Source organism: Primulina tabacum, chromosome 4 (assembly GCF_025594145.1).
Source record: "Primulina tabacum isolate GXHZ01 chromosome 4, ASM2559414v2, whole genome shotgun sequence".
Classification (NCBI taxonomy): Eukaryota; Viridiplantae; Streptophyta; class Magnoliopsida; order Lamiales; family Gesneriaceae; genus Primulina; species Primulina tabacum.
The window spans coordinates 49090039-49113763 of record NC_134553.1 but is presented as its reverse complement, the minus strand read 5'-3'; the positions used below and the strand labels follow the sequence as shown (position 1 = coordinate 49113763).

The 23725-nt window shown below is 32.4% G+C and overlaps 1 protein-coding gene and 2 pseudogenes across 1 annotated transcript; 2 read left to right on the top strand and 1 right to left on the bottom strand.

Annotated features, from left to right (window-relative positions):
- Window positions 1-650: 650 nt before the first annotated feature.
- On the top strand, window positions 651-7003 carry LOC142542093 (E3 ubiquitin-protein ligase SP1-like; annotated as a pseudogene).
- A 190-nt stretch (window positions 7004-7193) lies between these two features.
- LOC142543701 (putative galacturonosyltransferase-like 4) lies at window positions 7194-8845 on the bottom strand. The gene is made up of 2 exons (XM_075651102.1): window positions 7536-8845; window positions 7194-7427 (listed from the first exon to the last, which is right to left on the bottom strand). The coding sequence occupies exon 1, from the start codon at window positions 8690-8692 to the stop codon at window positions 7643-7645; it is 1050 nt and encodes a 349-aa protein (XP_075507217.1). The 5' UTR covers window positions 8693-8845; the 3' UTR covers window positions 7194-7427; window positions 7536-7642.
- A 12264-nt stretch (window positions 8846-21109) lies between these two features.
- On the top strand, window positions 21110-23725 carry LOC142541751 (putative E3 ubiquitin-protein ligase RF298; annotated as a pseudogene).

Below are 23725 nucleotides of genomic sequence, written 5' to 3'. Positions count from 1 at the left end.
AACTGAACAAGCACATCACAGTAAAAAAGGTTGAATCCCATACCTCCAAAGCAATCAAAATAGAAGAAAAAACAACAAAAAATGGCAGAAATATATGCACATACTCTGGGAACGAGAGGATTTGCTTGGAGATGTTGCTGTTCTGCTTTTCTCCTGCTGGAAAGCGAGGCCTGCTTGCTTAAATCACTTAAAATAGCCATTCTAATTCACGCTATTAGAACTTCCATTCGGAAAACAAATGGAATCCCACTCCTTTGACTCAACTCATGACAAAAATTGTTCTCTAGATTAGCTAAATATCCGAATGTTCTTTGAGTATTTGAATCTTAGTATTTCGGGTAATCTATTTTTTGGCTGTATAAATATTTGACGGAGCTCGAAAATTTTGTAATTACAAACATCTTGAAACTCCAAGTATGTATTGAATTTAAGTTTTATAAATGTAATTTAATAAAAATAAAGCCAATATTTAATTTTGAAGCCCAGTCATGTTCATACTTTTTCCTCCCGCAAAATCGACTGGTTTACTCTTATCTCTGATCCACTGCTATTCATCACTAATTGCAGCCCAATCACTCTAATTTTTTGATTAGATTATTCGTTTCTGGTTCTTTGCTGAAATTGAAATGGAGATTGTGATTGGTTTGTGAAAAGCCAAGTCCTTTCACTCCATTCTTAGTCGAAAATGGTTCCAGTTGGAGGAGTCGCTTGCTGCTTCAGTGCGGCGGCTATTTACCTTCTGGGCAAAGGGCAAGAGCAGCGGAAGGTCAGTGATGCTTTTACGAATTTTTTCTTGTGTCTATCGAAAAGTGTTTGATTAGGTTTTCTTAATTCATAGGGATGCTGATGTTTTGAAGTCGGTAATTCGAGTTGATCGATTGAAGGATCTGGGTTAGTGGGATATCTTTTTTTGTTTTATCGTATGGAGTATATTGAATGTGATTGCTTATGTTGGGAACTCATTTATTGTGATTTAAGTATTATGCTCAGCGGTATTTTATTGCGTAGAGTTTAACCAAGTATAGAACTCTGTCAGCTAATAGTTTTTACTCTCTCAATATTAAAATTAGGCTGTTTCTGAGTTTCGAAAATACCGAGATGTGATAGTCTAGTCTTTTTTCATGGTTTATGCTACGAAATGTTTCTGTGTTGGCATGTTGGTTAGTTATTATGTTCTCATGTAATATTGGAGTTCAAATGAGGACATAATGCCCCTATCAATCATTTTTTACTTATTTTACTTTCAGCTCAGCTATTGGATGCCGCAACCAAAGTGTTGCCTTTGGTTGTGGTGGCATCTGGGAGGGTTGGTTCTGATACTCCAATTAACTGTGAGTGTACAGTGGTTTGCGTGGCGTAATTGTCGAGCAAACGGTATACGGATATGTTTCCGTGAAACTGCCCTTGAACTTCATATATTTTTGACATAGTATTTTGAAGAATTTTTTTACTGTTATTTCAGGCAGAACATATATTGTTGGCACAGTATTTCAAAGAATCTTTTTTGTAACTGGTATTTCAGGCAGAACAACACTTTTTGAAACACAATGATGCAGGATTGTGAATACAAGATTCAGCTTTGACGCTTTCCATGTGCAAAGAAGTTCCCTGGTATCTAGTAAGTTTTTTATTTTGCTCGTCAGTTCCGCGTTAACTGGATGCAGACTCTTGAAAACACACACTCCCACAAGATTAGTGTGAAGGGTTATGGAGAGAAACATTAAATGTGAACACAATTGTTTTTAAGTATCAGTCTTGACCTATGTGATTACCTGCTGTGTTTAATGACTTTATTCCAATAATAGGATGATACAACTTCTCGTGTACACATTGTTGGGCCACGTGGTGTCACAGGTTTAGTATTGACTGTTGGAAGTGAAGTTTTTGAGGAATCTGAAAGCTCCTTGGTGCGTGGAACATTAGATTATCTTCAAGGTCTTAAGGTGTGGATGGTGCTTGCCATTACTCATGTATCCAGCATTCTTATGCTGCTATTTCATGTTTTAGTGATTTTATTTGTTTAGATGCTTGGGTCAAGAGAATTGAGCGTCTTCTTCGAACGGGTACGCCCTCGACAGTTGTTGGTGAGGTATGATGCTCCTCTAGGGTTTCCATAGTTTTTTCTTTTTCAGTTTTACTTTTAAAAAATCATATTGAAACTTTTATGTTACTTGGAGAAAGACAATCATATAGGCAATTGGCCAATGGCTGGATGGCGTTCGGGTTTGCCCAGTCGGATTCCACATGTGTCGGATAATCATCTTGTTCACCCGAATCTGACCTAAAATGCGGGCTACTTGATTTTTCACATCCCCGAAATTTTTCGGGTAAAGTCGGGTGCCCGAAAATTTATATTTCCATCCTTTTGTAGGAGCATTCTGCATTCCAAGATGGACAATATTTTTCAATTCATCCAATCCAAATTTCAACAAACATCTAATGCAAGAGCGTTTCAAGACAGACAATCAACAAACCAAAGAGTACATTTAAATGTTTCAATCCATCCAATCCAAATTCCAATCAACATTCTTCAAATGATATATTAAAATCAAACAGATATAGGCTAAACTTGTTTAGGGAATCTTCAAATGAAAAACATCCACCATAGTGTATCTTTGCCAATCATCTGATCCTCATCGTGTCGTATTTGTAGTAGAGAGGAAATTTGCAGATGTGAAAGGATTGAGAAACTCGTGAATTGAATGAAATGTCGAGACATGGAAGAGACGACGAATGTTAATGGTAAAGTAAGAAACTTGTTAAGAATAAAAATCGTAGGTATTGGACTCTGAATTACTTACAAGAGTGGATCAAACTTCATCCACGTAACTAAGTTTCGACAACCATCGTGAATTCATTAAATACAGTTATTTTCTTTTTGATCTATCGATTGTGTAATTGATTGAAATATTATGATAGATTGAATCAGTTGTGTATCTAAGATAGAATAAATATGTAGTCACTCCATCTACTTCAAGGTGTCGGTGATAGTGTGAGTAATCGTATAGAAGAGTATCGGGTATTGGACAATTGAATATAATGTTAGTACATTGGATCTACAAGTTATAATTTCGAATTAGAGTTTAATATGAATAGGTATCCGATTTAATTTCGGACAGTAATATAATCCCAAAAAACAAATCCGATTGTAACTTCTGGGAGAATATTTTTGAAAAATCAGGTACCCGCTACCCGATTTAAAACACTCACCCCTAATTGTGGCAGAAGACAAGTAATGATTTAATAGCATGGACATTATGTTTTACTGAACTAACTCAAACGGAAACCTTAATTTTAGACAAATATTCTATTATTTGGGTAAAAAATGATTATTTATGCATAATAAGGAAAAAAAATTGTTTGCATGTCTACAAATATTTGGGTATTCTCTTTCTCAGGCTGTTAAGGATGACATTGGAGCGATTCGGATTCAGAGACACCATAAAGGTCCCTTTTATGTGTCTGATAAACCAGTTGATCAGCTCATTGCAAATCTTGGGAAGTGGTCAAAGTGTAGTTGTCTCTCAATTTTTATTTACATACACAACTATTTTAGAGTCCAGTTCTACTGCAAAACAAGTTCAAAGGATCTTTACTTTTTCACAAAATGACTTACTTTTTCTTGGTGGTTTTTTGTGTTCAACTTTAAATGTATTAAATGTATGATGTTATTGTCATTCAAATACCATCAAATAAAGTGACTACATATTTATTCTATCTTCGAATTGTCCAGCAGTGCCTGTTGAACACTAGTTTGCAATGGGGGATCACAATTTTACATCGTGAGATATTGAGATTCGTATTTTTCCTTCAGGTGGTACAAATGTGTGTCGCGGGGGTTAACTGTGTTTGGGGTTTATCTTATTGCTAAGCACGCATTCCAATATTTAATGGAGAGGACGCCACTGGGAAATGCGAAAGAGGTTGTAGTCCTTTAACTTCATTACACAATGGAACAATATTTGCTTAGCAATGGGGTTCTTCCTGTAGTGTACTAAACTTGTAGTTTGATCGGCAAAAAAGTATTTATATGCAGGGTTCTTGCGGCTGCAGCTAAAAGAGCCGGGAAAGAGGTAGAAGTCAGCCTTTAACATACCTTTTTTTTTTATCACACCTTCTATGTTTTGGTTTGGCCCTATTTAATGAATTTTTTTCTGGTTTATTTCTTTACAGGTGTAAATGGTAAAGTTGAGAACATATTTGATACCACCAAGAAAGACAAAACGATGCCAGATTTGTGTGTAATATGCTTAGAGCAGGAGTACAATGCAGTTTTCATACCGTAAGTGCTTTGTGAAAGTTTAAATTTGCTTAAAATTTCTTTTGTAAGTGTATACAGACACTACTTTATGCCAGAAACTTGATTTCACCATATTGAATTCAGCTATATTGAGCAGACCAATATTGGAATACTGGTACAAGAGAAGATAAAATGCCAAATTTAGCAGATATTCTTCTAGATGCTGTTAATGTAGAAATCGAACTGACATGGTTGGCCACGGGTCTCCGTTTTCAGGTGTGGACATATGTGCTGTTGTATGGCATGCTCATCGCATTTAACAAACTGTCCTCTATGTTGAAGAAGGAATGACCAGGTTGTGAGGACCTTCCGGCATTGACTTTGACCTTTAATGTTTGGTTTCATCACGACAGATATTGCTGCACGGTAAAAATATTGCTCCAGAAAATTGTAACAATTCGTCTCCAGATGACATAATCGTTATCTGATTCTGTTGTTACATTGAAATAACAATAACCTCGTCCATCTTCCCCTGCAAATTTATGACTGGTCTCCTCTTCATCTTTCACTCTCGGGGATTCATGTTTGTATTAACAGGTACAGAAATATTTTAACACGCAGGTGGAGCTTATCTCATCCAACGGCTGTGTATTCATAGAGAAATCTCCTCCCTTAGATATCTCCTTATGTAGAACAGACTACTCTTTGTTAACGTATCAAAAAGTGTGATTCGAGCGAAGATATAGCTCATGCCCCGTTAGAAAAAAGTTGCTAAAAGAGGCAACCAATTCTAAATTGCTAAACGATTCCCCAAAAAACTGATGATTTGAAACAAGGGATGTTCTCTCGAATAAAACTAAATTCTAATTTTTACTGTTAATATTCCGAAAATCTTACGTTTTTACATTCAAAATAAAGTAAATTTCGCTTCTCAACTAAATTCTTGTGTTCATTCTCTATAGATTTTCTACATTTTTGCTTTGATAGGTGTTGGTGTTGGCTGCTAAACATTCACTCAGTGACAGAAGTTTCAAGTAGTTGAGTTTGAAGGTGCATGGAGTGTGATCAAGTCCAATAGAAAGTTAGATTATGGGATTGAGTTTGTTTAAATCATGCTTTTCCTTGAGATGTGAATCACAATTTTCTTGTAGACGTGACATACCAATCAAACTCTACTACATGTTACATAGCAATCTTGAAATTCTTGGTTTCAATATTAGACAGATGATTGATGTTTGCAGTCCAAACAAATTTTAAAAACAATTTAAACGAAATCGTCGCTTATAGGAAATAATACAGTTAACCGCTTGGTTCATGAGGTGATGAAACACGTAATATGAGGATGATAAATCAATATTTCTTTTGTAGAACTTGAACCAAGCATTGTACAACGCAACGATGAATAATCAATCCTCCACGTCAAACAGGAATGATTTTTATCAAGATTGAAGACAGGAAACAGAGGGAGGTCTCTTTCCACTGTAATATAAGATGCTTGGCTAAGGGATGGAGCATGTTTCAAGAAAAGCACGAGTTATATTCCCTTTTGTCACGGTTTGATGTAATCTCGGGTGACGTTATTTATTCCTTCTGGATGTCTCATACTTTTGACTATTTTAGGGAACTAACCAATGGGAGCATGAAAGCAACAACCTATAAAAAAAAGATGCTATTTGCCAGAATTCACAAATGTATGTATCATGGTATTATATTTTGGAATAATTTGCTGTTACACATGAAAATACACCACATAGTTTAACATATAATAGACTTCTATTTACTTTAGACACGTTTTTTTTTAATTTAACAACGATAAAATTAGAAAATATATAGAGGATATTATTTATACTTGTAGGTTAGCTCCATATGAAAGAATGGAATCATATGTTCTGAGCTTTTGCTGATAAAGAGTGCTGTATATATAATGCTTCATATGACGGTGAAAACCATCAAACTCAAAACATATCCTTTTTCATTTTTTTTCACTTCTTAGCAACATCAGAAAATGCAGAAAACGGATGCCAATCTCAAGCCTCCTACCATCTGCCGCAGATTCGTCAACTTCATGTTGAGTGTGTCACTTCGCTCCGCCCCTTCTCGCCCCGTTCCTGTTGAAAATGGTTCGTCTATGCACGAAGAGAGTTCGTTTAAGTCGATCAATAAGACGTTGAGTTCTGATCTTGTGGTTGAATTTAGGCATGCTGATTTAGAAGGCAGTAAGGCTTCAGTCCATGCTTCTAAGAAAGGTGACCTCATTTTGGGAAATGAAAGAACCATAATACGCAAGATACCGAATGAAAAAGCAGAGGGGCTAAGTCAGTCAACTCAGAGGAAAGATAGTTTTCAAATACTGCAGAAAACAGGGGGAAAATATCAAGAAAAAGAGCTCCAAGATCTCGAAATCCTTAAAGGGACAGATGCTCGATTCAAAAGTTCGAAAACGAGCAACCCGGTGCAAGAAAGTGTCGATCTTTCAGCTGGTCAAGCCATGAAACAGAAACACTGGCTTCTGCTGAGAGAGGATTCCAAGATAAACGAGAAGTCGGCCGAATTCATCGAAACTAGGAGGGAAGCTATGAGGGAAACTTAACTCCTTGACAACAATTAGTCTTGAGTTGAGTTGTTCATTATATGCCATTGGTAATGGGTGAATAATGTGAAATTTCTCTGTTACCTTTATACAAACGCACTCGTTCAGCGAAAGTTTTCTTCCTATGTTTAGCATGTGTGTCTTCTTTTATGCTAATACATTTGAATTTGCTATGTTACCGAACCAAAAATTGTGCTTATTAGCCCGTTCGCGTAACAATTGATTATCTCTCTTATGTTTGAAAGAATTTTCCAGTCGATATAGAATATGCAGGCATCTGAAATAGTACCTTGAAATATGAATGACATTTCTACGAATTAATTTGACAAAATCTCTAAAAGTAGATAAAAACAAGGCATAAGTATAAATTTGAAATGTGATTTCACGTCATAAAATTACAAAAAACTAAACGATTTTTAAAATAAAAGACAAATAAATGAACAAACAATTAGTTTGATAAGAGGGGGTCAAAATTCATCTGATTTTGAGTGGATTATAAAGCTGTGAGTGTGTGCAATATTCAGCAAAACATCAGCCAATTCTACTGTCAAAATTTGTCAATATTTTCTCCAACTGAAAATCTTCCACTGTATCCTTCTGCTATCCCTCGAAACAACGGAAAGAAGCGCAAAAACAAGAATGGTTTCTATCTTATTCAAAGTCAATAAAAAAAAGAAAAGAAAAGGAAAAGTGATGGAATTCTACCTTTCCCCCTTGCTGTCCTAAAACATCAACCCCCGTCAGTCATTCCAATGGTATGTTTTCAAATCCCAAGAGCTTGAATGTACACATACGATGAAAACAACTGACCTTCACTCTTCAAAAGAATGCTTAGACGAGCGATAAAGATCGTAAGGAGCCCACAAATGATCAACATTGCAAGGCTTTCTTGAATCAAGCCTCAACCATGGCTTCCCCTTTCCACTCCAATGGAGTAGACTTATAGGGCCAGGGTGCAATCCTCTGCATTTCCCTTCGATATTATCACCCCCTAAGCCATGTTGATTCCACCTATGCTCAATCGGCTCGATATTTCCAGCCAAAACGAGCAAGAAAGGTGGCAAAGAACCTAAGTGATATATTCTCTTATGTTTCTGCACAACCATCCATTCCTCAACTCTTTGGCTATAGTTCCCCTGTCTCCATTTCTCCACATCCAAAACCATCACCCCGGTGTTGAAATAGCAAGGTTTTCGTCCCTCAAATGTTCTCGACAACTCGGGGCACAACCAAAAGGCCTCGGTGAAGTAATTAGTTAAGTTTGCATGGCAATATTCGGGTGCAGCCAGGACTTTTCCCTTCAAATCCACACCCCATAGTTTCGAAACATCATCCACCATCACAAGATCAGAATCAAGATAGATCAAACGCTTAACTTCTTGTGGCAATATATCAGCAAGATAGATTCTTGCATAGTTTAAAGGCTGGTCTAATGCTTGGCGAATGGACTTGGAAATCAACCCCCGTATCCTTGTCGTGTCGAAGCCGTAAACCTTGAAATTAAGGTAGGGGAATGTCGTTTTAATGCTGGATAAAACCTCGGGCTCATGCCTCACCCAAAGAAAATGGAAAACAACACTTTCGGGGCAGGTAGAATGCTGTAGGATTGAAAAAACCGCAGCCATGGTTCCACGGAGGTAGTTTGCATCAAGGGTCATGGCTACATGGATGATGGAGTTATCAGAAGCGCAGGTTTCGCCATTGCGGAAGGCTTGGGCTTCCCGGAAAATCAAAGGGGCGTCTAGCTTCTGGATGGTGGAGTGGCGGTGGTTGGTGGTCGCGGTAGCGGAAGCAGGGTGTTCGAGGAGGAGGAGAAGGAGAAGCAGGAGGCCCACCGAAGAGAATCTCCTGAAGAAGGCCATCCTGCGGTTATGTAAATGAGGAAAAAACGGCAGCCATTGGAGGCTGGTAAAGAGACGAACGAGGTTAGAAAAACGAGCGATGGATACATAAATTGAATGGGGAAATACGGAAGGAGAGAAGTCGGCGGGATTCGTTCATTGATAGGAAGGGAAGGATACTCGGAACATGCATGCATGCATATATAGGAACTTCAAAATGACCGGAGGAGTACGGATACAATAACATAATTATAATAAATATATTAGGAAATACATTCATCTGAAGTGGGTGGTGGACAATGCATTTTTAAATTTCAATTTATTTTAAAAAATATCATCGATTTTTACTTTAAAAACAAATTCTCCCCTTTTTTATTTATTTAAAAAATTAGTTTTTTAGTTTTCAAAATATATACTAAAGTTATATTTCAAACATAAAATATCACTGTAGGAGTACCTTTTAATGCTTAATTATGGTTGTAGTCAATTCTGACATAGTTTTTTAAAGTTTAATTAACTCGTATTATTAGAAAAGTTTTTCACGCAGAAATAATAGACAATAAAAGTTGAGATAAATTTTGTGGAGCATATCAGTTGGAATGCGCAAATTTTGTGGAAAAAATGAAACTATTCATTTTGTATCACGAGTTGGATTCTGTCAGTACAATTACATTCATTATGATTTCAAGATCTCATCTTGCTCGTGGTAGCTAGGTATGCATATATTTTGAGCCTCGTGCTTTGTTTATTGAGAGAGAAATGTGACCGTTCTCACAAGAGAACAATCCGCAAGTTGTCGAAAAGAGTTCGAGAAGGCGAATTCAAAAGACGAACGGTGCTCGATCGCCAAGTGAAATATATTCATCATAAAAATATCATAAGAAAATATGTCTTTTGATTATTTAATTCTTTGTATAATTGTAAACATTTGAGGTTTAGTGCATTTACTTGATATCTGGGCTTGACCTCGTAGGCATAGGTTTGTCGGACCGAACTACGTTAAAATTGCATGTATCTTTTATTTTGCTTTTAGTATATATATTTTTAATAATTGGGCTAATTTTGAAAACTAGGTAAAATACGATAAACAAGGATCGACAACATTTTTACCAGCGGAAACCCCTATATGTATTATCAACATCAACTCTCTCCAACGGATGAGTAAAAACATTATGAAGAAAATTGCTAACATATATGGGATTTAAGTAAAATCCGGATTTTACTTAAAAAATTGTAATCTCGAATTTGCAGCTTGTAGAGCATCAAAGAAAATTTTTGATTGTTGATACTTGCCTTCTACTTTTATGGTGTTATTAGTTTTAGAATTATTGGTCACTAATTATTCCCATGACTCTACGCTAATTTTTTTCCTTTGGTCCATCTTTGCTTTTTTGAATTTTAAGTTGGAAAATAAAATATTTTTGTCGATTAATTGTGTTACCCTAAGGCAATAACATGGTTCTTATCGTGTTTAAAATATTAATGTCGACCACCAACCTAAATACATATTCTGAGAAACTATATATATTATTATTTTTTAACATGTGATAAATAAATATTTTTAAATCAAATTTAATAAAACTAATGAGAAATATTTTTTTCAAATTATATCACAAATTAAATTGATTGATATAATCAATGCAAAAGTTTTAATGTAGTTTATGTTTTTAATAGAGTTTAGTTTCATTTTGAATAAAAAATAATAAAATACATATAATACATAAAGTATATTTGAATTAATATAAAAATGAATTAATTTCAAATTTGAACAAAATGAATTGATATAATCAATGCAAACAATAAATGAAATTATCATTTATCATAGTACACGTATTTCAATATTCATGATATATCTTTCTTTTTTTAGAAATGATATTTTGGCGGAAAATTACTATTTTTGACAAAAGCTCTACATTTATATATATATATATATATATATATATATATTATATATATATATGGAAAAATATTAAGTGAATCTATTAAAATTTGAATAATTAGATATATATTTTTATTTTGGTATAAATGAAATAAATGCATTTGGTTGAATTTATATAATAATATTTTATCATAAATGCATTTTTGTTGAATTTACGTAATCGAATTTTATCATAAATGCTCTCACCAAATTCTTTATATTTTTTCCCACATATATATATATATATATATATATATATATACCCCTACCAACAAACCTAGTAAAGGGAAAAATAATGCTTCAAAAAAAAAGGCAAAAGAATAAGAATTGACACCTCATAATTTAAGAGTGTGTTTTTTATGAAACCTCCGAAGCCTCATGCTTGATAAATAATTGTTTTATATATATATATATATATATATATATATATGTATATATATATATATATATTATATCGATTGTAAAAATTCTGTTGATAAATATAACACGAAAAAAATATATTAATAACTGAAATTTAAATATGATACATTGAGAGTGTAAATTATTTAGTCAACGAACATTTGAATTATATAACCAGAAGTTAAATGAGATACCGCTAAAAGCGCGGATTATTTATCCAACGAACATTTGAATTATATAACGGAAATTTAAATATTATAATACCGCTAGAATCGCGGATTATTTAGCCAACGAACATTTAAATTATATAACTGAAAATTTAAAAATACCATACTACTGAAAGCTTATATATGTAGCTAAAAAATATATAAATTATCTAAGCAGACATAAATCATTTAATCAACGTGATTATTGAAAAATATCACTCGAACTTTAAAATTATATAAATAGATGAAATTAACATTGCTCACTAAAGTTTAAAACTCATGTAATTTATGTAGTGAGACAACTCATGACATCATGAATATATTCAAATGATATTTTAGTATCTAATCACAAAATTTTTACCAAAAAAATAAAAAAAAAATCATGTGAATTTAATTGATAAATTTAAATATTTTTAATGTTTGACTGAGTAGGATTTGTCTCATGTCTATTGGAGTAGTAAAACAATAGGAGGAAAATCTGGTAATGAGAGAGACTGATGCAAAAAGGTAATTTGAATTATGGGCATCTTTAATTTCATGTAATATTGCCATTTGGATCATTGACAGATTACGTTACGTTGTGGGTGAAAGTTGACTCAAAGTTGGTGCCAAATATTTAACCTAATGGCGCCTATATATACAAGCATTGCTTCATTACATTGTGTGCAGAACTGCAGAAGTACTGTGGAGATCGAGGCCTTTTTTGATTCACGTGAATTTTTTAGTGTCCATTTCGTTGGTAAGTCGATCTCTGTATTTTGTTTGATGATTCGAAATTCGTGCAAAATCCGTGCGAAGCTCTTCATTCCGGAGCAGTTTTTGTTGCTATCTTTTAGTGGCCTTTTCGGTGTTTGTGTTTGTGATTTTCTGGTATGGAATGAATAATTTTCTAACGTCTCACATGATTCCAACAGAACCAGATTTCGATCCTTGCAGAAGTTGATAAAGACTCATGGCTGGCAATGGAGTTGGTGAAGTCAATGGCCACCAAAAGCTAAGTTCCAATGAGAACGGATCATCATATCCAAGGCCTGAAAACGTTGTCGAGGACGATTTGCCTGAATATGATTGGGAAGATCATAGGGCACATCAGCTTCAGGCACAATTGATTAACAATCTTCATGCAGCGTTCCAAACTGCAGTAAAACAAGTCGAATCATCCGGATATAATCAAGGGGCGGCTGCTGGCTCGACTTCTCGCGGTGTTGGTGACACGGTGTCGAACTAGGAATGATGGATTGAGAAGCCTGGCAAAGTACTTCGTCATAGAGATGACCAACACGGTCCTCAAGGTTAGGCCAGACTTAACCACCACAGAGGCGTTGCAATATCTGCTGACGAGTGGTATGGATCTCTCGAATTAGGAGTGCTCGATGGAGATTGCATTTGCACCCCCTCAGTGATGGAGTTTAAATTTTTAATGCATTTAGTCTGGAATTTAACTAAAAGATTACTGCAAGTTTGAATCCGGAATTTGTTGCTTGTTGAGCACAAAAGTTGTTGCTTTCTTCTTATTTTCTAATGGTTTTATTGGTAGCATTACTGGTTACAAATTTTTCCCTATTTTTTCTCTTTGCTCTAATATATTTTTTCGACTTCAGATTAAAATTCTTTGGGCTATCACTTTAACTTGTACTGAAATTTTTAGTCTTTTTAAAGGTCAATATTAAGATGATTTTTTTATATCAAAAATAAAAACGTTATGTTCAAAAAAATCTCCTTTTAGTAATTAAGATTATTATAAAATCTTTATCAAGAGAAAAGTTTAATGTAATTTAATTCTCATTATGACAGCATGTATAATGGTGAATTTGTTCACAAATTTTACGTGAATTACATTTTTAAATAAGATAAATACACTGAGTTTGTGTCTAATTATAATTTAAAATTAGTATATCTATGGAAAGAATTAAAGTGAATCTATTAAGAAATTGAATAATTAGATATTATTTTTTAATTTCGGAATAATGCAGTATTTCCATTTTGTTGAATTTAGATAATCGAATATTATCATAAATGTACTTACCAATTTTATTATTGTGTTTTATAAAAAAATAAAAATAAATAAAAAGAATGCTCCTACCAACTTCGTTCTAACCTAGCGTAGTAAAGGGCAAAAGAATGTGAATCGGACACCTCATGATGTTGAATTGTTTTGTCTTCTTTATTTGCATGCACGACACATGCTTAAATTTGAGATATATATATATATATATCCTAAAAATAATGCACGTGCAACGCACGTAAGAAACATATATTGAAGTAATTAGAATTTGAAAATATATTGAAGTAATTAGAATTTGAAATAAAATTAGTTAACTCAACAAAAGATAATGATAATAGTATTGTAAATTTTGACAATTCGTGTTAATTAGCATATGTAACTAAATTGGAAAAAAACATATTTTTTTAATTTTAAAAAAAGATTTGGACTATTAAAATTTTTCTCATATCTTTTTTATAATATTGTTTTTTTTATTATTTGTCATATTCTCTCAATAATGCATATATTTTATAATAATATTCAACTATTACAAACTTTTTTGACAATCAATGATATGCAATTTTTTTATTTACTATGTTGTTTGATTATTATTCTCTTTCATGTAAATTGACAACATTTTCTACTGGATGCTTTTACTTTCCTCGTCACCTTTAATTTATTAGACACTTATACTTGATAACATATAAACTACACATTATTATTAGGGATGAGCAAAATTTTGGTTAAACCGAATTAACTGACTGAACAGAGTCAATTCGAAAATTCGGTTCGGTTATTTCATAAATCCGGTTTTCAAATTAAAAAAAATCGGTTATATCGGTTAATTCGATTCGGTTACAATTTTCATAATTTTGAAATCGGCTAACCGAATTGACCGATATAATAATTATATTATTTAATAAATTTTTATTATTTATCATTTTAATATATGTTTTAATTTTTAATATTAAAATCAGCCCTAATTCTAAAGAAAAATTTGTGATGTATGTGATTTTAAGTTTTTATGCATTTGTCTAGACTGTAGTGTTAAAAAAAATTACGTATGTAATTAAAGTCAAATCGCAAATTTTTTTAAAAAACTAATCGTTAATTCGGTCACCAACCGAATTAACCGATTTTAATTCGGTTCGATTTTCATCGGTTATGAAAATTAATTCGGTCGGTTCGGTTATTGCTAAATATTTCGGTTCGATTCGTTTATGACTAATTCGGTTCGATCGGTAACAGAACCGACCGAATGTTCATCCTTAATTATTATAGCAATTTATCATCACATAAAAAGTATCGATGGATTGATTTAAACAAATATTGATTAAATGTTGTCATTTTATTTGCAATTTATAATAATAATATTTTTGACAATAAATCATCTTTTTACTGACTCTTATGACACTTATTTTAATATTTCATATTAACTCATAAGTATAATTAACACAATCAAATTATTAATGTCATATTGGTATTATCTCCACAAAAATAATATCTTTAATTTTCCTAATTATTTAAAAATCTTTACGGAAACATTTGTGTACCCTTGTCTTGAGAAAAATTCATTGCATTTATAAAGTTTGAACGGTAAATATAGCTTTATAGAATACATTTAATTTGGAAACTAAATTCATTGTATGCCAAACATTTCTTCATTTCTATTTTTTTGTATAACCCAAAAGAGTTAATAATTTTTTCTCTTTTATCTTCTCAAACTCACTGTATCTTCCATTTCTATTTTTTTGTGTAACCCAAAGGAGTTAATAATTTTTTCTCTTTTATCTTCTCCAACTCACTGTAAAAATTTATAAAAAAATATTTATATCTAGAAAAATATTTTTATTTATTTTTTTCTTGTCTATATATTTTGTTATATGTGAACATATATTCTACTTCATTGTTTTAATTGTCATATATCTTTACTATATAATTTGTGTACATTGAAGATGAATAAGTTCATTTTGTAGTTTTTTTACCTGGACTTAGGTTGATATATTAATATGTGATTTACATAGATATAAGAATTTTCAAATTCAATTTATTCACAATGAATTTTCATAACAAAGGCCAACTCAAAATAATAAAAATTAGGATTCATAATTATTTTAAATATGATATAAAATAATATGTGGAAACTTTTTTTGGCATTTTAGTTGCAAAATACAGTGATAAATGCATGTATGTGTACTATTTCATTGTGGCAATTATAACTTTATTTAAATATCTTATTTCTCACTCATGGGTCAAAATTTGTTTATTTCTTATTTTGATTATCGACAAATCCAATATTTCATTTAAATGTTTTTGTTAAAAAATTTTACATGAGTTTTATCGTAGGCAAAAATTTGTGTGAGACGGTCTCACGGGTCATCGTTTGTGAGACAAGTCTCTTATTTGGGTCATATATGAAAAAATATTATTTTTATGCTAAGAGTATTACTTTTATTGTGAATATCAGTAGGATTGACCCGTCTCACAGATTAAGATTCGTGAGACCGTCTCATAAAAAACCTACTATTTACTATATATTATCCAATTTGAAATGGATAAATTATAATTCAATATATAATAATATTTAAAAACTGTAGAATGCTTCTAAATTTAAAAATCGAGTAACATGTAAGGGATCAATTCAAAACTAAAAGTTGGTGCAACATGTTTCTTCTAGCTTTACAATCAAATAATATAGGATGGAGCGTTTGTCGCTTTACCAAATTATAACTGATGGTAACTATACAAGTCAAATCTTTAAATCATACAACAACTCAAGCGCTTAACCATCGTGGACAATTATTGTACCAAACAATCTATCTACTAATAATTGCACCAATTGCGATCAATGAAAATCAAAGTCGCGATGTTGGCTCTGATACCAATTGTAGGCTCAAGCGTTTACTGTTTTATCAAAACCTATAGATTATGGTAAGAGTGCAAATCAAATTTTTTAAATAGTACAACAGCTCAAGCACAACATTTCAATTACGCTACCCAACATGATCAATTATTGTACCGAAACAAATAAGTTTATGCAAGTAACTTTTTACTATACCATATGAATTTATAAGTCATTTGAGTAGAATATATAATTAATATTCTACATAAGTAGTAGAGAAAAAAAAGTCATTTTTCATATTTGAACATTTATATTTTAAAATAAAAGAAAAATCAGAAATATATATATATATATATATATATATATATATATATATATATCATGTTGACAAAAGCCCGAGACCTAAATTGAAAGTTGAATTAATACATTCATATTCATCAGTAAATTTTACTATTTAATTTTAATAGATTTAACATGTTTATCCACTAAAAATATTCAAAGAATTGTTTATACAATTTAATAAAAAAAATCAAAGTACATCATTTTCTGATTCCGACTAACGATCACATTATTATTACGTTATAATGATAAATAAATTATTATTTTTAGCTTATCATCACAGTCTTTACCTCAATAAACACATTTTCGAATGTAAGATGTTAAATTTAATATTGGCATTAGATAATTATAGTATTAATTCTAACATTCTTTTTTTATTCTTCTCACTACATTACTTTTTCTATCTTAAATATATTGATCTATTTATTATTGTATACAAAGTATAATAATTATTTGGTTAATTGATCACATTTAAGATTAAATTTTTAGAAAAAATTCTAATATATCTTTAAAGACTAATAGATGATGAAATTAAATTTGAAATCAAGAGAAAAATTAAGAAAATGTAGAACACTACAGTGCATAAATTTTCGCTTTGTACAGTGACAAAACATAAGGTGATATCAAATGAGATACTTATATATATGAGTCTCATTCAATTTAGTCTATTATAATATTTTTATTAACCCACTTTGTATTTCGTTTTTACTTCACTAACTTTGCAGTGTGACTCATTCAAGCATTAACTTTTTATTTTTTTAGTACATAATGGCCTCCACTCTCACCGACTTCAATCTTTAGAAGTTGGTATTAGTAGTTTATAGGTAATAGACAATTATTTTTAGTTTTTATTTTCTGTCTTTTGATTAATTGTGTAATTTTTATATTTTACCTAATTCATTTTTAGAATTTTTATTGAGTTTTTATAATCATGATTAGAAGTGTTGCACGCATACAATATAAAATTAATATATTTTAAAATTTTAATATTTAAGCAACGAATAAATGTATTAAATCATTATTTAAGAACTTTTAGAAAAATAATATAGATCATAATTCAGATTTAAAGATTAAGATACAAATAAAGAATTGCGATGAATATCTTATAAAGTAAATGGTGTTAGCCCAAAAAGATTAAATATGATTATTATAAATGAATTTTTCTTAATTAATTATAAAATTTTCAGCAAATGCGCTGAATTAATTAAAATGTTTTCAATATAGTATGTCGATAAATGTTTTTCCATATAAGTTAGTGATTGATTTCTTATGAACATTTTTAAAATATGTGTATTTAGTTATAGTAATGGTGTCTTATAATTTAAAATATTAAATGAAACAAATTATCAAGATAAAAAATTAATTAAGAAATTCAGGAATATGTGATTACTCAATTAGTTTAATTGACATGCTCTTTAATTTGCTGATTTAATAGATGTTAAATCCACAATAATTGAGTTTGACAAGAATTCTTGTAGAATAAAATACAATTAGAATAAATTACTTGATTATATATATAATAAAATTTTGTATATTTCATATATGTTTGATTTATTTCATTTATAATGTTGAAATTTTATGTATTATGATATAAGATTTGTTATACCTCTTAACATCGATAAATTCAATAAAAATTAATATATTAATTTTCGTTACCATATAATTCTGATTTTGTCCCAGATTTTTGTGTATTCGTTCACTTGAATTTATTATTCCTCATTTTACCAAGACTCATAATATGTCAAACATGAAAGTGAATATCAATTTAAAGATATGATAATATTTATATATTGTAATATTACCCTCATGATACTCATAAAACTAACTTAAAAATAATATGTTGACGAACATATTCTCAGGAATCCAAAAATACAACTCAAATGTCAACTTTGACCCTCAATTTAAATGACTGCCAAAATGTCTCAATAACCCACAATTTTTGGACAAGATAGTAACATCACAATTTTGAAATCAAACTGATATTTTCATTTTATATCAATAATTCATGATTGAAAATCGATAATATTTGATATATAGATATTTAATATAAACTTGTGCGAACTCATTTAGGTTCACCTTTAAATGAGTCGACAAAATTTCAACCCAACTCACTTAAACTGTTTGGCGGTGCAGGCCAAACTGACAGACCCAACCCAAATTGACGGTTCAAATCACAATGATCTTTTACCGTGTTTTATTTAAATAAATTATAATCATAAACCGCAAAAAAATTTCGGTTGCAAAAAACTTTAATTTAAACACATAAATTCTAGCAAAATGTCACTTGAGGACATGAAAAAAATTAATAAGACACTAAAGAAAATTCACAATTCGATAATGAGTTATTTCTAAACTTTAATTAATTTAATTTATATAATGAAAAAATAAATAACAAATCTAAATAATTGGATATGAAAATAACATATTATAATGTGGGTATGCATAAAAAATCAAATACTAAGTTACATAATGAAAAGATATCATTAGATAAAAATAACATATTATAATGTGGATAAACATAAAAAATTAAATATTAATAATCACACATATTTAAAATATGAATAAGGAGAAAGAAAAGATACAATTAAAATAAGCAATTAATGTAAAGTAAGCAATTAATAAGGAGATAAAGAAAAATTCACATATAAAGTCATATATATATACACACACTTAGGTTGTCAATCAATCGTGTCAACTTAAATTGTATATCTAATAGATAAGTATATCTCATTGATAGACACAGAGATTGACACGATTGATATATAGTATAGCAAAACCATATATATGTGTGTGTACGTGTTTGTCTTGTGAATAATATTCCGAATATTTTATATAATTTTTTACAAAATAAATGTTGTTTATCTTTTGTGTTTTTTTATATTTGTTGTTTTGTTAGAGATCATCATTTTATAGTTCGAAAAAAGTAATTTATATATATAATATACAGTATAAAATCTCTCCAAGGAATGTTAACGGTTGCTAACTCCTCCAAGCTTATGGTTGTATTTGAATCAACGTATTTTAAATTCCTACATTTCAAAAATATTTATTTTGTAGTTTTAGAAAAGAAAAAAAATATACTTACAATATATCTCTTGCATATTTATATAATATTTCATATTAATTATGATGTATTTCAAGTTCATTCAATAATAAAGACATTTAAAATTCATTTTGATTTATGTAGCTAACGTGTAAATAAGTCATATATGAATTTAAGATATGATAACATTCAGAGCACGAATTATTTAGCCAACAAACATAAGATCATCTAAATGGAAATTTAAATAAGGTGTTATCGCAAATTATTTTTAGTCAACGAACATTTGAAATTCTATTAATGAGCGGATTATTTAGCCAACGAACCATTTAAATAATAAAAATTCAAATACGGTACTAGTAAACGCGCAAATTATTTATCCAACGAACATTTAAATTATATAACTGGAATTTGAATACGATACCACAAATTAAAAGCGCGAATTACTTCACGAACAAATATTTAAACAATCTAAATAGGCATAAATGACAAAATGGACTAAAGGCAAAAACTTGTGTGAGACGGTCTTACGGGTCGTATTTGTGAGACGGATATTTTATTTGGGTAATCCATGAAAAAATATTATTTTTTATGCTGAGAGTATTATTTTTTATTGTGAATATCGGTATGGTTGAACCGTCTCACAGATAAAGATCCGTGAGACCGTCTCACAAGAGACCTACTCAAAATTTAAATATGATAGCACTAAAAACAATGAAATATATTAGACGACCATTTAAATTATACAAGTAAGCAAAATTAACATTGCTAACTGAAATTGCAAAATTAAGTAGTATATGCAGTGTGACATGCAATTCATATCACGAGTATATGTATGTAATATTTTAATATCTTGGCAACAATCACAAAATTATTTCAAAAAATCAGTGTCAATATATTGGTTAGATTTTAGTAAATTTAATGTAAACGACTGAGTAAGAATTATGTGTTCATTGGATTTACACCATTTAGTAAAAAATTAGTGGGGAAATCTGGTAAAAGAGGCGAAAATGGATGCTGCTGATGCAAAAAGGTGCGAAACATTAATGGGTATTAAGGGCATCGATTATTGTAATCTTGCCATCTGGATTACAAAATCCACTGGCAAATTACGTTGTGGGTGAAGTTTAACAAAAAGTTGGTAGCCCAGTGGCCTATATAAGACAAGCTCTGGTGCGCAAATGAGAATAAAATGTGAGTGAGTGTGTGTGCATGGTGTTTTGTGAGCGTAGAAAAACATGAATGGGGTGGAGCCCTTTTCGATTCACATGGTTTTGTGAGTGCCCTTTTTGTCGGTAAGTTGAACCTTGTGTTTTGTTTCATGATTCGAATGAAATTCTTTCGAAGTCCACACAAGAATTTACTTGTTCTTCATTTTGGAGCAGTTTTTGGGATTCCCTTTTGGATTGAGATTTTAGTGTTGGTTTTTGGTGTTTGTGGATCTGATTATCCAAGTGGTTTTTAAGCAGGAAAAATTCGTAAATTTTTGCTGCCTGCTCAAGGATCCCAGGTTTCAGTATTTTTTATTTTCAATTTTTATTGGAATTTACATAGGATCAATGATGTTTTCAAATGAACCTTTTTCTTTCTGTGTTTTCTTCGTTGATCAGGAGTTCCTGGTACACTGATGATTTTCGCTTGTAAAATAATTTTCTATCGTCTTAAATATTTTTTCTATTTGGTAGGCCACTGATATAGACGTTACACATACGATTGCACCACCAAGTTTGAATTTTTTGAGGTTATAAAACCTGTTGTCCGTGCCGTTGATTAAGATTCATGGGCAGCGACGGGTGTGGTGGTGATAGCAGTGAAGGTTTATCGATAACCATTGATAAAGAAAGTTGTAGCGAGAGGGAAATTTCATTTGATGCAGTGATAGAAACTCAGGTCGACAAATGTGCCTCGCCTTTGAATGAATTTCATGGGCACAAGACGCTAACTTTGAACGAGTTGAGATCGCCGGCTTCAGGGCCTGAAAATCTTATCGCGGAGGAGGAAGATGATGATTTACCCGAGTATGATTGGGAAGAACATGCGACCCACCAGCTTGAGGGACTCTTGACCAATAATCTGCTTGCGATTTTCCAAAGTGCAATACAAATCGTGGTCCAAAGTGGATATAGTGACTTAGCTGCCGGCTGGGCGGTTCTAAAGTCTGGCCTAAGCCGTGGTGGTAAAGATGTGGTGTCAAATATTGTGGATGGTGCTTTGGCTTTACTTAAGACAACAAAGGAGAGTGACATACCCAAGAAGCCTGTGTTTGATGGACTAAGGAGCTTGGTGGAGTACTTTGTACTCGAGATGACCAATGTGATTATTGAGGCAAAGCCAAAGTTAACAATCTCAGAAGCAATGGGGTGTCTGCTGAAAAGTGACATGAATCTCACGCGGGCGTGTGGGGAAGAGGAAGGCGGCCTCGGAGAAAAAGTTGAAGCTTCAAGCACCAGCCATTCAAGTAATAAGAATCCGGGAAAGGAACCAACGGCTGATTCTACAAGTTCATACCCCATTCCCAGGCCTCCTCTTAATTCACCAAAGGCCGCCACCTATCCAGGGAAAAGATGGAAAAAAGGTAACATTTCCGTTGAAGAAATGAGGGACCAGTTATGCCTTGCTAGAGATCATATTCGGGCCTCAGCTCAAGCAGGAGTCATGAATGATCAGAGATCCGGCGGGCCGGTCGGTAAAAAGACTAAGTCTAGGAAAGATAAGTCCCGGCACAAAGCAATTCTTCATTTGGAGATTAAAGATCGCAAGGATCATGCTTCAGAAGACGCTAACAAGGTAAAACTTGCAGCCTGGGGGAATATGGTGCTGGAGAAATCACTAAAGTCGCAATCTAATTTGCTAACGAGGATCGCTGATGCAAACTCATCGTCCTCCATACCTAATTCAGTACCTTCTCCTGCCTCGCCTGTGAAAGAAACGGTTTCTGCGTCATCTGAAGAAAAATTCAAAGCTCCACAAGATCCTCGTTTGAAGGCTAAAAGTACCCATGTTTCTGAACCTTTGAAGGATACTGATTATTACGCTGGGATCCCGTATGATGAAACTCTACAGAAGCACATACCACAAGATGAAAAAGACAAAAACATCCTGATACTAATGCCTCGCAAGCAAGAGCTTGAGAAAAAGCTCCAATACTGGAGCGATTGGGCCAGGGAGAAAGTTATGCAGGCTACTAAAAGACTTACCCAAGATCTGGGGGAGTTGAAAAAGTTGAGGCAAGAGAAAGAGGAGGAGGAAAAGTGTAACAAGGAGAAGCAAATCATGGAGGATAATGCCAATAAGAGAATCTTCGAAATGGAAACTGCCTTGTCCAAAGCCACCGACCAGATTGAGGTGGCTAACTCCTATTTCCGCAGGCTTCAAGAGGAGAATTCTTTGTTGAGGAAGAGGATGGGGGTTTCTAATCGGAGGGCAACGCAGTCTTTCCAATATTTGGAGGAAGCTATTGAGAGGGAGCAGGATGCCATAAGAAAATGTCAGTCGTTGGATACCGAAAAAGGCTTATGCCTGGATGAATTGGCTAGCGCAAAAAATGAAGTAGCCGAGTTGAACAATCGGCTCGAAAAGATGAAAGAGCGACAAGATCGGTTTCAGGTATGCTTATCTGATCATATACATATGTTTTGATAATCTGATCGTATGTTGTAAGTCGAACCTTTGCTGTGATGATTTGTTATAGGTTCTGTTGAGGCAAGAGGAGAGGGACAAACTCAAGGCTATCAGCGGACTACGAGTCCCTTAGATCTAAAAGAGAGCAAGATGAAGCTTTGGCCGCAGCTGGGGCAGAAAACATAACACAAATAGCCGAGGTGAATATTCAGAAAACCAAGGAAGATATCAAGAATCTTGAGAAAATGATCTCTGAGCTGAGACTGGAATCCGAAAGATCGAAAATAGCATCTCTTAACATCGGATACGGTTCCTGTTCGAGCAGCAGTAATGATTTCTTCACCTTTCGTTCGTTACAGGTACCGGATTTCACCAAGAGCTTTCCCGTGTTGCAGAAGTTCGGGAGTAAACGTGCGAGGGAATGCATTATGTGTATGACCGAAGAGATATCGGTGGTGTTCTTGCCTTGTGTTCATCAGGTTCTTTGCGTAGAATGCAACATCCGCCATGAAAAGCAAGGAATGAATGACTGCCCTTCTTGCAGGACGACGATTGCGAAGCGGATTCCTGTTAAATATCGTCCGGTTTAGTGTAATATTTAAGGATTATAATATGAACATTGATGCAGTAGGAATTAATGATTTCGAAAGGCATGGAACTTGAATTTCGATCGCATGTTTTTGAGATTTTGAATCTTTCTTGTAA